General features: G+C 44.9%; 1 protein-coding gene across 15 annotated transcripts in view; it reads right to left on the bottom strand.

Annotated features, from left to right (window-relative positions):
- Positions 1-14174, bottom strand: part of fryl (furry homolog, like) — a 109858-nt gene that overhangs the window by 82044 nt on the left and 13640 nt on the right. For 7 of the 15 annotated variants that reach the window (XM_080431818.1, XM_080431828.1, XM_080431826.1 and 4 more), the window contains exons 1-2: positions 8921-9404; positions 7791-7856 (exon numbers count right to left, since the gene is read on the bottom strand). The exons of 1 other annotated variant lie outside the window; for it this stretch is intronic. In XM_080431818.1, coding sequence (XP_080287944.1) covers positions 7791-7856; positions 8921-9131 — 277 coding nt within the window. In that variant the 5' untranslated portion in view covers positions 9132-9404. Of the gene's footprint in view, positions 1-2472; positions 3159-7790; positions 7857-8920; positions 9405-14174 lie in introns of those variants that run through there. 7 more of the 15 variants (XM_080431831.1, XM_080431832.1, XM_080431820.1 and 4 more) reach the window with 5 other exon arrangements.

Here is a 14174-nt window from a genome sequence, read left to right as displayed (position 1 = left end):
TTGGTAGATTGCCCAAGTAAAAAAATGAATCGGGATAATAGTGACAGAACAATACAAGAGTGTTAGTAGCCGACTCGAGCTTTACTCAGAGTCTGAATACTGGTTTAGATATCCGACTTAGGGGAGTTATCCCATTTGAGTCTAATCTTATTGAACACTGATGCAAAATATTCTGCGATTATAGGCCTTTAATTATCCTTTAATTAAATAGTGCCTGGTACAATCCTCGGGCCATAATTGTATCTCAGCAACGACGTCATTCATATACTCCTTCTAGGGAAATCCCATATGAGATGATTCTCTACACAAAGTGGTTATTTTCTTATCATTTCACAATATGGGTGGGTGTACAGTAAGTTGTGAGGCACCCTTTCACATCATAGGAGTTTACATCAAGCAAGTGTAAAAAAAAAGAAAAAGCCATCCCAGCTGTGAAGTGAAGTGAGGTGGGAATACAGTATCATCAATGAAAATCCTTCATTGATAAACTTTCTGTCAGCAGTGCTGGTAGACTGGCATAGCCTCAGTGTTATTTTCAGGGGCAGAGCAAGCATGCTGTGATTATAAATGTTGTTTTGTGCTCTTGGGATTTTTAGTAATGGTAAAAATTATGCTGTTGCAATAATAAGACAATTGTTTGATCCCGTTCAAAATGTGTCTAAACTAACTAACTTCTGCCAATGATGTAATTTCTGTCTCAAAGAATGATACACGTATATGATCATGTAGTACATGTGCTGTGCTTGGTCTAGTTAACTTGGCAGCGATCGTTTGCTACTATACTTTGCATTGCAAACCAGTGATTTGTTTTGTAAATTATTTTGTTAAGGTGATTGCATGAAAGGTGGAAGGGTCACTTGGGCAGAGCTTCAAAACAATATGTTAGCAGACAGAGCAAAAAATATATATACTTTGGAAAATTATACATACGTGTAGGGGTTAACAAATTAGCAATGCGCCCAATAACTTCATGTTACTGTTCAATACGAACGAAATCACAAATTCTTCAAAAAGCTCCCATATATCACATGCAACAAAAGAGGAGGAAACTGATGGGTAGATGTACAAGTCTGAGGAAGAGCCATAGCGGCTCAAAACGTTACTAAGTAAATTCCATTTGGGAGCAGCAATACTGGTGTGCGGAATTCTATTCTTATACACTGTTAAACTTTATTTTATCCAGCACCCAGCCTAGTAGGTCTGGGATGTGTGTGTCTTTTAGCCGTTTATCAGCTTCTCTCTCTCTCAACTAGATGTTCAATACAGCCAAATAATGGTGTGTGGTCATGTGCTTTACGAGACACAAGAACTTATGTCACTATAGCTGGTGACAGCCACCATGTGACAAACTGTGACATCATATTATAAAGCATCCTGAAACAAGGGGACAAAAGAGTGATGCTAAGCAGCATCAGAGATATATTAGTGATAGTCATTCCAGCCGTATCTCTATTTGTACATTATAAGCCTGATTTAGTTGTGCTCAGGTATAGCCCATCGAAAATAGCCGGTCTACAAGCTCTGAGCTTGTAGACCGGCTATTTTCATTACGCCATACAATGCGCAACCAGGTATAAAGGTCCCAGACATTAAGGTCAACAGCATAATAGAGGCAGATCCTTTCTTATGTCTGACGGTATATGAGCTGCCTGTATGGGAACATAATAACTGGAATCAACCAGAAGACAGATCAATAAGAGAGAAACATTAGCCGTCCCAAAGGATAAGAGAGAGAGAGATAAGGATGGGGGGTTGGGTATGAAAGGGAAATAAAAGCTGGAAAAAAAGAGAGTTGAAGAGATATTTTCTGTGCATCTGGAAGGAATGAGTTAGGAGACGAGTCCAAAAAGTGAAAGAAGTGAAGATGAGGGGGGAGAATGGCTAGTGTGGCAGGCGCTTTTGGGCAGCCCGTGAGGGTATACGTCTTGTGTGTGTGTGTGTGTGTGTGTGTGTGTGTGTGTGTGTGTGTGTGTGTGTGTGTGTGTGTGTGTGTGTGTGTGTGTGTGTGTGTGTGTGTGTGTCTATCTGTAATCACTGTCTGCATCTGCAGATGCTCATCAAGGCCACGGTGCCCCACGGGACACAGCCGCAGCCAGCCGAACAAGGGAAGTTAACTTCACAACTACCTGCATACAGATCAAACATCTGGACCAAAGATGATCAATCAAGCCGTCAAGGCCATTAATAGGCACTTCATTGTCCCCCCTTGGAGGCGATAAGCAATCTTCTTCATGCATGGATGGCATGCGAGGAAGCGGGCAGGACGCCGCGCGGGCCTGCTGGCTGGCTGCGTGCGGTAGATAAGCGCGTTGAATCTGAGCGAGGTATGTAAACATTGTGTGTGTGTGTGTGTGTGTGTGTGTGTGTGTGTGTGTGTGTGTGTGTGTGTGTGTGTGTGTGTGTGTGTGTGTGTGTGTGTGTGTGTGTGTGTGTGTGTGTGTGTATCTTATAGCCTGGCGGGGGTTTACTCACAGCTGCCACTCCACGACTTGAGCAGGGACTTGATGCTGATCTCAAAGAAGACTGAATCCTGCAGGCTCAGCATGACGCCACTTGCCGTTTGGGCTTCTCACACACGCATACACAAAAAAACACCCAAAAGGCACCAAAAATGTACCGGGACAAAATCCCCCACCGGCAGTTCCGCAGAAACACGAAGACTCAGCGAAAGACACCCGATTCCCCCTCGGGAGAAACACGCACGTTATGTCCTGGCACAGAAAAAAAAAAACTAAACAACCCGGAGCCAAGTTCTAGCCTCCGCAGGGTGGCATGGCGATGTCGGAGCAGCTCAGTGTTGATGGAGCCCCGGGGAGGACGTCCAGAGTTGTTGGTTTACTCCCTGCTGCCTGGTCCACCAGGACGCTGACAGCACTCCGCAGAGAAAGAACACAGTCCCCGGCTAATTCAGAGGACTATTCCGTCCCGATGCCTGCTGCTGCAGTTTTGCCAGTCCACTGAGTCCCTCATCCCCATCCCAGTGCAGAGATCCAGACACAGCGGAGGGGCTGCAGGGGGGGGGTGTTATAGCCAGGGAAACTTTTCTCCTAGTGGGAAAGGCACAGTAGCGGAGCTCCCCACGCGCGCATACAACTCCTGGCAAATGCGTGGAGATATTCCCTCTCCTCTCCTTCTTCCTGTGTTTGAGTGTCGAGTTCTAGCCCCGCTAGCGCTGTCAGCTATTCTCTCGCTCAGTCAAGCTCTCTGCCTCCCTATTCGCTCACTGACAGCCCCTCCCCTTTCCAACTAGCTCTTGTTCTTTACTGATGCCTGCTTTTTTCTCTCAGAGGGAGAGAGAGAGAGAGCCTGTTTCAACAGCAGAAAGAGGGGTGGGGGGGTGATGTCATCAAAATGCTGCGAGTGTTGCCTGGCTGCGGTTCAGCGATGCAAACGCATGTCAGAGCCGCTACTGTGCTGCCTCTGCGCTGGCCTATCAAAACTACACTTCCTGTAAGCTCCCCACAGCAATACTGATGCGTCATCCTCCAACTGCAGTGTGTGAGGGAAAGAAATGAGAATGGGAAGAAAGAGAGAGAGAGAAGAGGAAAGAAAAGCAGGCATACACACAGCCCAGCAGAACAAGTAATACTGCTATTCCAACTTCAGCAGTTTTTACAACTCAGACAGGAGACCACTCCCAAAAAAACAAAAACAATAATAAATAAATGATCTGCCCGCAAAAATGAAATCACACATTCCAGAGTTCCAGGTCCAAACAGGAGAATCTAGGCTATGTTAGGATGTTTCACTTGAGCAGGACAGCTGATCCTTCTGTGCGTCAGCCCTGCAGAAGGGCACGACAGGGATGATAGCGGCTCTTTAGGGCTAAACAAAACAAACACACCCAGCGGAGTCATACTCATTACATAATAGATTTATAAAAGCCACTAGACAATTACCCACGCTCCATCACTGAAAACCCAAATGCAATGTGGCTGTATGCGTTTTAACTGGCATTTATTATAACCTGTGTTGACTATACTCTCTCCTCTGCTTACAGAGTTTAAACGTATTCGCATGACATGGACTAATTCTTGGTCAAGACTCAAGAGCAGGATTAACTTTGTTAACAAAATATTCAGAGAAGAAGAGATAGCAGACTGTCGCTGTAACAAACACTCTTTGTCTTCATCCCTTCAGTTCTCTCCCTCGACCGCTCCCCTCTGTCACATGACGCGCCCTCACAACACACAAGTTATGCAAAACCCGGCCAGAGCTTGCAGCAAACAAACACCACACAAATGTGCGCTTTGTCGAAACCAGGCCCCGGCACCAACTCTGATGTCGACCGATACAGGCTGAGAGTTGCAGGTTTATTTATTAATAAAATAAACAGAAAAGCGGTATTTGGACCGAAGCCTAATTCGCAGTTTTGCACTCAAAGCAGCTACGGGAAAAACAGAACACAGAGAGAGACAGAGGGAGAGAGAGATCACACAGTATCTGCAGCATAAACACACCTGTTCACATACAAACACACAGAGCTCTGAAGACACTGTTTTGTGTAAACCGGCTTCAATCCTCAAGGAATGTGTGAGGAATAATCTCCCGACAGCATCATGGGAACGTTGGACAGCTATTATAGAGCGACTGTCCGACAACGAAGCCCAGCCCAGGCCCGAGACTTCCAACTAAACATCATTAAAACCTCGACCTCCAGGAAACAAGAGCCCCCCCACCCGATGATCAAATAACCTCAGAGCCGAGGCCAGTCGAGTGGCGGTAGCTCCATTCACAAAGTGGGGGGCGTGATGGACAAGAGAGCCATCCTGACTGCAGACATTACTGGGGGAGGCTGCTCCCAGGAGCCCACAGAGTGGGGCATGCATTTCCTGTCCTGGCCTCTCTAGTCTGCACAAAGTGGGAGGGTGGTGGTGGTGGGGGGGGGGGCAACAATCGATAGCAGCTGTAATTCAATCCCTGACCTCCCTCGCACTGCCTGGGCTGCAGAGGACACAGCATCAGATCCATCAAACAACCTGTACAGGTCCTACGCACCTACTATAAGCCGGATTTATACTTATGCCGGCCTTACACCAAACAACTTTTCAACAATTACACTGTTCTAGACGAAATTTCCCAATGTTTGAGTCGGGTCACAACGTGCTCCCGTCATGTTGATGGTGTAAGGTGGTAGTCTGAGCTGTCTTGAGTCAGTCTTTTTCTCATCTTGACAGTTCCAATCATGTTTATTAAGTCTTTGGTCTTGGCAGAGTTGGTGCATGTTTGTGTGAAGTTCAATGACATGAATCTCATTCACAACCAATAAGGTACGCTCTCTCCAACACTAACGGTACAGTAGATAGGTCACATGGAACGGACAACATACAATGGCAGATGTGGCATACAACAAATCTCTTTATTATGTGTGTAGTACCGCTGCTTTGTCAGAAGATGCGGCACTTTCCTAATATTAGTACTGTATATTCAAAAACTCAAAAATAAAATGATTGAAAAATAGCATACAAAAGTCAAGAGGGTTTATTTGTCAATACTCATACAGGTACAAGCAGCGAGAGCGTGGCGAGCATTTCGCTACTTACTGACGTGACGTCTTCTTGCACATACTGGACCTGCAATATCCCCAGCCTTTGCCAATCTTATAGTCCGTGACAAATTGTCTTTAGATGTGAGAAAGTCTTTTATAAGTCTTTTAAAAATCTTAGTTTTCAAAGTCTGTTAAGAGTATGGTAGGCAATAGGTCACACACCAAACATAGCAGATTTACAAGCTTGTAGATCTGCTATTCTCGATGTGGACACTGCACTCAACAAACCAAGCCCTGTGTAGACAGGAGCAGAAAAACAAGTACAACTCTCCCACACCCCATGCAACACTATGGGCCTTCCTAGATATCTAGACAATGCTTTAAACTGCAGCCTAACGGCCACTTGCTCCCTAGGTGTAATTGAGGGCTGAATGAGTCGAGTAAAAAACAAAAAGCAGTATACTATACACAGTATATATTTTTGCTGAATACTGCCACTGCTATATGAACCATAAACATATTTACTTAATGTTTAGAAATAAATAAGGCATAACCATCGAGTGCCCGCACTGAGCAGCCAATAGCCTTGCACGTCAACGAGCACGCCATCCGAGTTGGAAAGCTGTGGTGGATGGAATAGGTTACAACCTGTTTCAAAATTGCACATAACGTTGAGTGAAACATAACCGCGACATGGCCAGATTCCTCCCTCTGAAATCGTTGGAAACATGTATTTAAACATGACCGGAAAGACCCATTTATCAATAAATGAGCTACTTTTCTTTTCCGCAAAGTGAAAACGCCATTGACCATATATCGTGAGATCTACACTGGGAAATGACATGTTGTTTTCTTAACCACATTTTGCGGTGTCGCTGTACACACACATATACATAATTTGTATAGGTGTTTGTTTGTGTGTGTGTGTGTACTTAACTGTACATACAGTAGATTTATCTCAATATTACATTGTGGATAAATGAACACAAACATTAAACGGCACAGTATTAAACTATGTTTTTTTTATGAATAAGATGTAATATTGTCCTGGCTATCTGTATGGTAGAGTATGTTAATTCAATATAACTTATACAATTGGGGTGGTTGTATTTTGTCTCCCTGCTCTTCTATTGAGACATTTCGATCGGGTCAAAGGTCATGTCTCACCTAGATACAGGATCTGACGATTTGATTAGATCAATGGTAAAAATGTTAAAAGTTAAAAGTAACAGTAGCTCGTTTATGTTGCCGTTTGAAACAAGTTTCACTTTGAATTTTTTTTAAATAAAAAACACTTGCCAAACTGCAACATTTGTCAATTATTGTGACTGATTAGTTTTTCAAAACGTATTGCACAATCATAGATGGCTTCACTAATGACTACAGTTCACAAGGAACTATCAGACACACATTTGAACATGCTGAGATATATACACACACAAATGTGCTGTATACTGTATCTATCAGACTCGAGGCTAAGCTAATGAACCCACTTTGCAAAGATTTGCCTTCCAAATGCTGAGTGTTGCGTTGTTTCACAGCGTCACTGTGAGGTCAGCAGCAGCATCATCTCTATGGAAGCACAGTGCAGCCAAATTAGGATTAAACCTCAGGTAGAGAGATGAGATGCCGCCTGACTGCAGGGTTATTCACTGTGGAGTCAGTGTGACGGTGTGAGCATCAAGGGATGATTCATAGCACGTGTCTCCACCAGCTATGATACTGTTCTCCCACTAAGTGCACTGTCTGTGCCAGGCTGCGCCATTAAAGGGCTTCTTTCACTGGCGTTTCAATGTGCAGCTAATAACTATTTAAGAAGCCCAGTGAATAATTTGGTCCACGGCTGTCTGGAACACACACCCTGTGAGCTATTCACGGGCCAAGAAAAAAAATATATCACATGCAACATCCTTCATTACTGAAGTACGCCCCATTGGCCCACATCCACGTTCAGTCACACGCACATAGTATAACACACCCCAATTACAAACCGCAAACCTGCAGCACCCTTTAACCAAATACTGGTGCTAATCAACGCTCCACGGCACTGATGTCATTGTGTGTACCTGGACATGACAAACGACAGAAAGACTAGAGCGGCACCGCCTGGAAAGCCAACTCAGGCCATATGCCAGTCCCAGAACACAAGGGAGTGGTGCTAATAAACGCTGCATGAGTGATTTGAGTCCCCCAAGATGCGACAAAGTTAAATGCACTCTTTCAACGCCGTCTCCAGACCGGTCCTGCATGCCGCAGTCAATCACTGTGCAAAAAGCTCTTTCCTTTGTTACGTCGAACTCACCAGCAGAACCCCTACCACCAGTAGCAGGGTGTGCAAAGGAGACTTTTCTAAAGTGGCGGCGGTGTCCTAGTTGAAAAGGGGACAAAACAGAAAAGGAGGGGGAAAAGGGAGAATGCTTTATTCTGTCAATTCTCGAGGGGGAGTGATGATGTGTTAATATGGATATATTAATACAGAGGAGCACAAAGGGCGGGGGGAGGGTACCCAGTTATGTTGGAACTCGGAGTCAACAACCTTTACACATTTTAACTTGTGTACCGCTCCAGAGGGTTCCCAACAAACTGGCCCGTCTCGGTTGTTAACGTGGGCCGGACCCCCGTGTGGGTTAACTGGGTTAACTGGGCAAGCACTCAGCCTGGCTCGTCGTAAAAGCCCTGAATGAGCGGAGGAGGAGGAAGGAGCGTTCAGCCATGTTTTAGCCGTGAGTAAACAAGAGAACAGGCGTGTTCTGACAGGAAAGCGATGCACACAAAGCCACGCTGAGAGAATGACGAGTCATCATCCTGCATCACACACACACACACACACACACACACACTTAACCAATATGTTCCCAAGCCCCAAGCACAGGTACTGTAGATCTACTTCTCAGTCAGAGTTATCTGATCACAGTAAACAAACTACTTCAGCTCTAAAATAAAACGGGTGCTGGTGCATTATATTTAGGCCGTTGAGAGTTATCATGACAATGAAATGGACTAACTGCTTTTTAATACAGTGCCCAAGTAATGGCTGAATTGTGACTGCGTGAGCTCAATGTATACAAGACATGCTGATTGTTCAAGAGCAAACTCAAGGTACAGTACCACCCCTCAGAATGCTGCGGACAGTATGGCCGCCTTCTAAATTACACTCAGGGCTTCATGTGTTGTAAGCTGGTCTATGCCACTGCGAGTGTGACAGGCTGCTTGTAAGCCTGCTTATCACTAAGGAGTAGCTGGGTGTTCATGAACACCCACTGCACTGAATGGAACTTGGGAGGGTTAACCACAAATGCAAAGTAGAGTTTGAGGCAGGGAAGCAGACGAGCAGGCGGGTGGGCAGGCGGGCGGCGAGAGTCCATTTAACAAGCAGAGATAAAGGCGGACGTGGATGACTCCTACATGCCTGTGCTGTTGGGTAAGCAGTACCTTTGAGGCGGCTGCGGTCGGAGCGAGGGGGCGCAGCGGTGCCAGCCGCCGCCTCTTTCGGATCCTCGTGGATGGTTTGCCCCATGGCCAGCAGGCCCAGCCGCTTCATGCGGAGCAGCCGGGGGCCCGTCTCCCGAGGCACCCCTCCGCCGTGCTCCGTGGGACCGTCCCCTGACATGACGTTGGGGACCAGGCTCCTGAGGAAATCCATGTTTCGCCCAGTGTCTTTCTCACTCCAGCGCGTGGTCCGGTAACGTGCGGCCTGCTACCCAGCTGCTTCATCTCCGCTCACGGAGGAGCAGGGGATGGATGGTCCCTCAGATAGCAGCTACTGAGGCCTATACGTGCGGGACCCTCAGACTGACCTCAAGATGACCAGACACACGATCTCTGGAGATCTCTGCACGTCTCAGTAGCAGGAATGTTGTTTCTCCTCTGGCACTCTGACAGTGGATTAACCGCCTGTTGTCAAAGAGCGAGAAACTACCTGTGTGCTCGCAGAGGAGGTAGAAAGCAAACAGACATGGCACTCTTCTCCGACGTGATGTAATTAAGAGTGGGCGGGGCCAGGCGCTATCAGGGGAGGGGCTAGAATATGTTCCACAGGAGATAACACACGCCCGGGCCTCCAGCCAATCACAACAGAAGAGCCAGCAGCCACGCCCTGCAGACCTGCCTCCCCTCGCCAGGGGAAGGAGGAGAGACTGACACACACCAGCACACTCTGGTAAAGCCAGCGAGCGTGCATGTATCCAGCTCTGCTGGCCTGCCTGTGTTTACTGATAGCCCTTATCATGCACGGAACTGTGTCATATGTTCCCACACTCATATATATACACACACAGACACGCAGACAAAACAACACATCTGAATGCTGGTGTGTTTGCTTGTTTAAGCCCTATATACTTCCATGTACAACGGGAAAAAAAACTAATTTGCCCAAAATAGTCATGCCAGGGTTAATAAAACAGCAACAGCAGCACTCCTCTGCCTCTCCTTTCCACTGTACGGCGTTGGAAGTATGATGACAAGAAGCAGAGTGAGCGAGCTGAAAGCCTCTTGTGAATCGGCCTGATGACAGACTGCTGTGCTGTGCTTGGCTGCACAGTTCGTACCTGCAGCAAACTCTTAACTCCTCCAAAAATCCTCCCAGCTGATGGGAGGGAGGGAGAGAGAAGGAGAGAGGGGGCAGGGAGAGAGGGAGTGTGCTGTGCTGACTCTCACAGGCACAGAGCTAAGGAAATAATCAATTAGCTATTTCCTAAAAGCATGCGCAAAATAAATAAAATAAAAAATGTAAAGCCCATCCAAGCACAAATATATCCAGTTCTCAATATCAATGATAATATTCCATAAAAGATACAATAGTTGTAGCAGTGTCCAATAAACCATTGTAGATGTAGCAGTGTCCAATAAACCATTACAACACCTTCATGACTGGACATTTCTGCTGATTCACCATTATGCCTGATTTGTACTTTGTTGTGCACCGTGCCGTGCACTGAAAATAGCCAATCTACAAGATCATAACACGTCGTGCTGCGACGTGTTGTGAGCTTGTAGATCGGCTATGTTCAAGTATAAAACAACCTTTAGTGTTTGCTAAAATTATGCACCACAGTGAAGCGACTGGACCATGCACTATAATGCTAAAAGTACAAGTATTTTAAGTATTTATTACTTTGTCTTTTAGATTACAATTCAGTTTGGTAGCCCTGTGCACAGATTCAGTGGCAGGACAATCACTGTTTATAGAAATGAATGGGTGAGGCAATCCTGTAATAACACAAAGACAAAGTCAGTCAGCTTGGTGTGTATAATAATCGGGTGGTATACTCTGTTATTAGGTCAAAATCCCATAGTTAGAGTAAATGGTGCAAACTGCTTCATTAACCTGCTATGTGTTATTCCTTAAAATATATGTAGTGCAATGCCACTAATAATTGGAATTAATTCTCAATCTAGATTACAGTTACTTCTGTTGGGTTTCTGTGTTTTGCTCAAGCACACGTGGCATCAGCTATGGCATCAAAGAATCAAATCTACAGTACAGTATATAACCACCACCACTCAAGGACGGTCTCTTTAGCAACTACACCACCCAGGTTTGTCTTGTTGCTGCCGTTATAGACACAACCTAAACCTACAACCACAACAACAATAACCAACGTTCCAACCCATATGAACTTCTGTTCTCTTTCCTGGATAGCAAATAAAACAGGTCTAAGTGTTGTTGGTCAGCTGTTTGTTCCAATTCATTAGGCACACCCAAGTGTCCTCCGAGCACACTTACCTACAGTACAAGCATACCGTGGATTACACACAAAACTATCACACATAAATAGCTACTAGTACAAACTTACCTTCTTTGTACTTCTTTAATTATGGACAAATTGCCATTTCCCACATGAATGTTTAAACCTATGAAAAGGACTGGTTTGATTTTATCTCTACTGGAAGTTTATTCCTTTCTACTGTAGCCAAGTACAGAAAAATATTTAGTTTTTCCCAGAACATTAAATCTACATTGCACCATGTCTGTGGCCTTGCCTCTTAGAGATCGAGCTATACGTTTATTTCACGGCCAACACCGATAATTAGTGATCAAGGAGACCAATAACCTTTCTGTAAGTCGCTTCACAGCTAGAAGGTCCTGGGTTCGATTCCCGCAGGGGACGCTGTGGGCGCTGGGGGCTTGTTCTCTCCTCCGTGTCATCAGTGCCCATACCCTAGGTGGGGTTGGTGAAAGGGCCTTTCTGTGTGGAGTTTGCATGTTCTCCCCGTGTCTCCTAGGGTAGGTACCCTCACAAAAACATGCAGTAATCCTGGTCACTATACTGCCTCCCCCTGGCCAGCCGGGGCGCCTGATGGAGGGGAAGGGAACTGGTTGGAATAACGTGTTCCTTCCACACGCTACGTCCAACCAGGGAAACTCTCCCCTGTCAGGTGACAAGAAGGTCAGTTAGCTCTCATGCATTGAAGGAGGCATGAGCTCGGCCCTGGCCTCCCTAGGTTGGCAGAGGGAAGGTAGTGCCCAGGATTACATAGACAATTGGCACTGGGTGTAAAGAAAATGGGGTTACAAAATCGTGGGATAAAAAAAAAAAAAAAAAAAAGAAGGAGACCAATAATTAATATTTGGAGCATATATACATATATACATATATATATTTGTATGTATATCTTGTGTTCGGTGCTTTTCGGTGCTCCAGTTTTTAGATTATTTACTAACGGCAGATTACAAAACCCTAGCTTTCAGAGAGTGGTCACTGCATCAGAGTGGCACATGCATCACTTAAAAGATATTTTTCAAAATATCGGCAAGTCAAAACGCAGATTCCAATAATTAAACAATTATGAATATCGGATCCGATAACTGCCTGGATCAAAAATCAATCGATCGCCAATAGCGGCATGCAAGTCCCTAACTAGCATAAAATAGTTCTTAAAATACCATGGCCCATTACATTGAACTCCCAATTTCAGCAGCTTTAACCTATTTCCAACTGTCAACCATTGTAATTCCTTTAATTGGCAAGGTGAGACATGGGGCTAAGGTTCAATACCACCCTGACTAGTTTATTTTGATCTGTTAGAGGTTTAGTTTTAATACTCTTGGGTGTATTACTGAACCATGTAGTACAGGCGTAGTCAACATGAGGCTGTATGAAAGCAGAGGCCAACATTTTCATGGTTTCCTTATCCAGAAATTGGGCTTACAAGTCTGTAATGTGATTTTCTGGTTCACCTTGGTGAACTCTTTGTCCCATAATCTCTCCAATCAGGGATCTGCCCCAGGAATTTAACACATGTTTTGGCAGCCATCAGTGTGTCTCCCATTGTAATACTGAGCTTCGAGGACCTACTCAACTCAATCTTAATTCTGTACCAAATAATATAGTATTCCCAAGGTGCACAGACAATTTATTTTCAGACAGCTAGTTACTGATGTTTTTCAATTCCTCACTTAACTGGCTCTATACAATGTTCTCAATAGTTTGTTTCACTCAAATTACCAGGTCTGAAAAAAAAAGATGAAAGATAGCTTTGTAAGGAATTCAGATTTAAATATGCCAAAACGATATATTGATATAAAAAGCTTAGAGGTGTAGGACAATCATTGATTACGACATTAAAATGAATGGATCAGTGCCTCAAGCTTGGATGTTTCACAGTGAGTCTTTTGGGGTGCCTGTTCAGGAAAGTATGCTTCTGTTGAGCTGCGCATTAGTCTTTTGTGCGTGTGCCTGTGTGTGTGTGTGTGTGTGGTCAGTTCTCCTCTAAACTCTGTAGAGTGTAGAGGAAGTGCAGAGAGCTCACACCCTCTGCTGCAGCGTGTGAAAATGTCAGAGAGATGATGTAAACGTTTCAAAACTCCACTAAACAGCCTGCCAGTACAAAAGCTGTGCACCAACTCTGTCTCTCTCTCTCTCACAGAACACACACACTGAATATTGTGAAAAGTATGCACAAAGGGCATTGTAGCATTACATCTAGCCAGCACCAAACCTAGTGTGCAGAGTAAGCACAAAGTAGCAGAGGATGAATACAGCCAACCAAATGAAAGGGCAGCAGTGGCCAGTAGGAGAAGAGTTGCAGCAGTTCTGCCCTCTAGAGGCCAGCTGGCAGAGTACAAACACAAGCACTGAGCCCTGGAGATGAAGAGGCCCATCTTTAGGTTTGCACCACAGCTGGTCTTAACCAGTCAAAACCTCTATACTTTGACCCGAGTTGCTCTGTACTTGTAATGCTCTGTACTTACTTGGTGCAGTCTTTTTTCACCTCTAGTACACCAAATCTCTTGGCTCTAAAATAGCCGATCTCCATGCTCACAACATGTCGCATCCGTGACGCTTTGTGAGCTTGTAGATCTGCTATTTTTGCTAAATGCTTCCCACAGAATAGGGATGCTGGGGTGTTTAACTAGCCAGAGCTCACACCGATACATTTTCCACATTCGATTTGACGAACAGAAAAACAATGTCACTTATTAAACCAAGAGCATATTTGTCAGTTAGGCAACAGTGACAATCAATCAGTGACTAAAACAATTATGCTACCAATTACATTTTGTTTAAAGAAATGTTCAGCCTGTACCCGACATTATAAAAGCAGTGTTCACGTCCATGTTAAAAATCTACCCCCCCCCCCCCAACCGAAACCTACTGGGAGGATTCGGATACAAGTAAACACTACTGTTATTCCAGACAACTATTAGCTGCCAAAGCAGACACAATAGAAATGCAAGGAAAAT

This window comes from Gymnoscopelus braueri, assembly GCF_963280865.1.
Source record: "Gymnoscopelus braueri genome assembly, chromosome: 6".
NCBI lineage: Eukaryota > Metazoa > Chordata > Actinopteri > Myctophiformes > Myctophidae > Gymnoscopelus > Gymnoscopelus braueri.
Note: the sequence above shows the minus strand (reverse complement) of the source record. Positions and strands in the feature narration are given on the sequence as shown.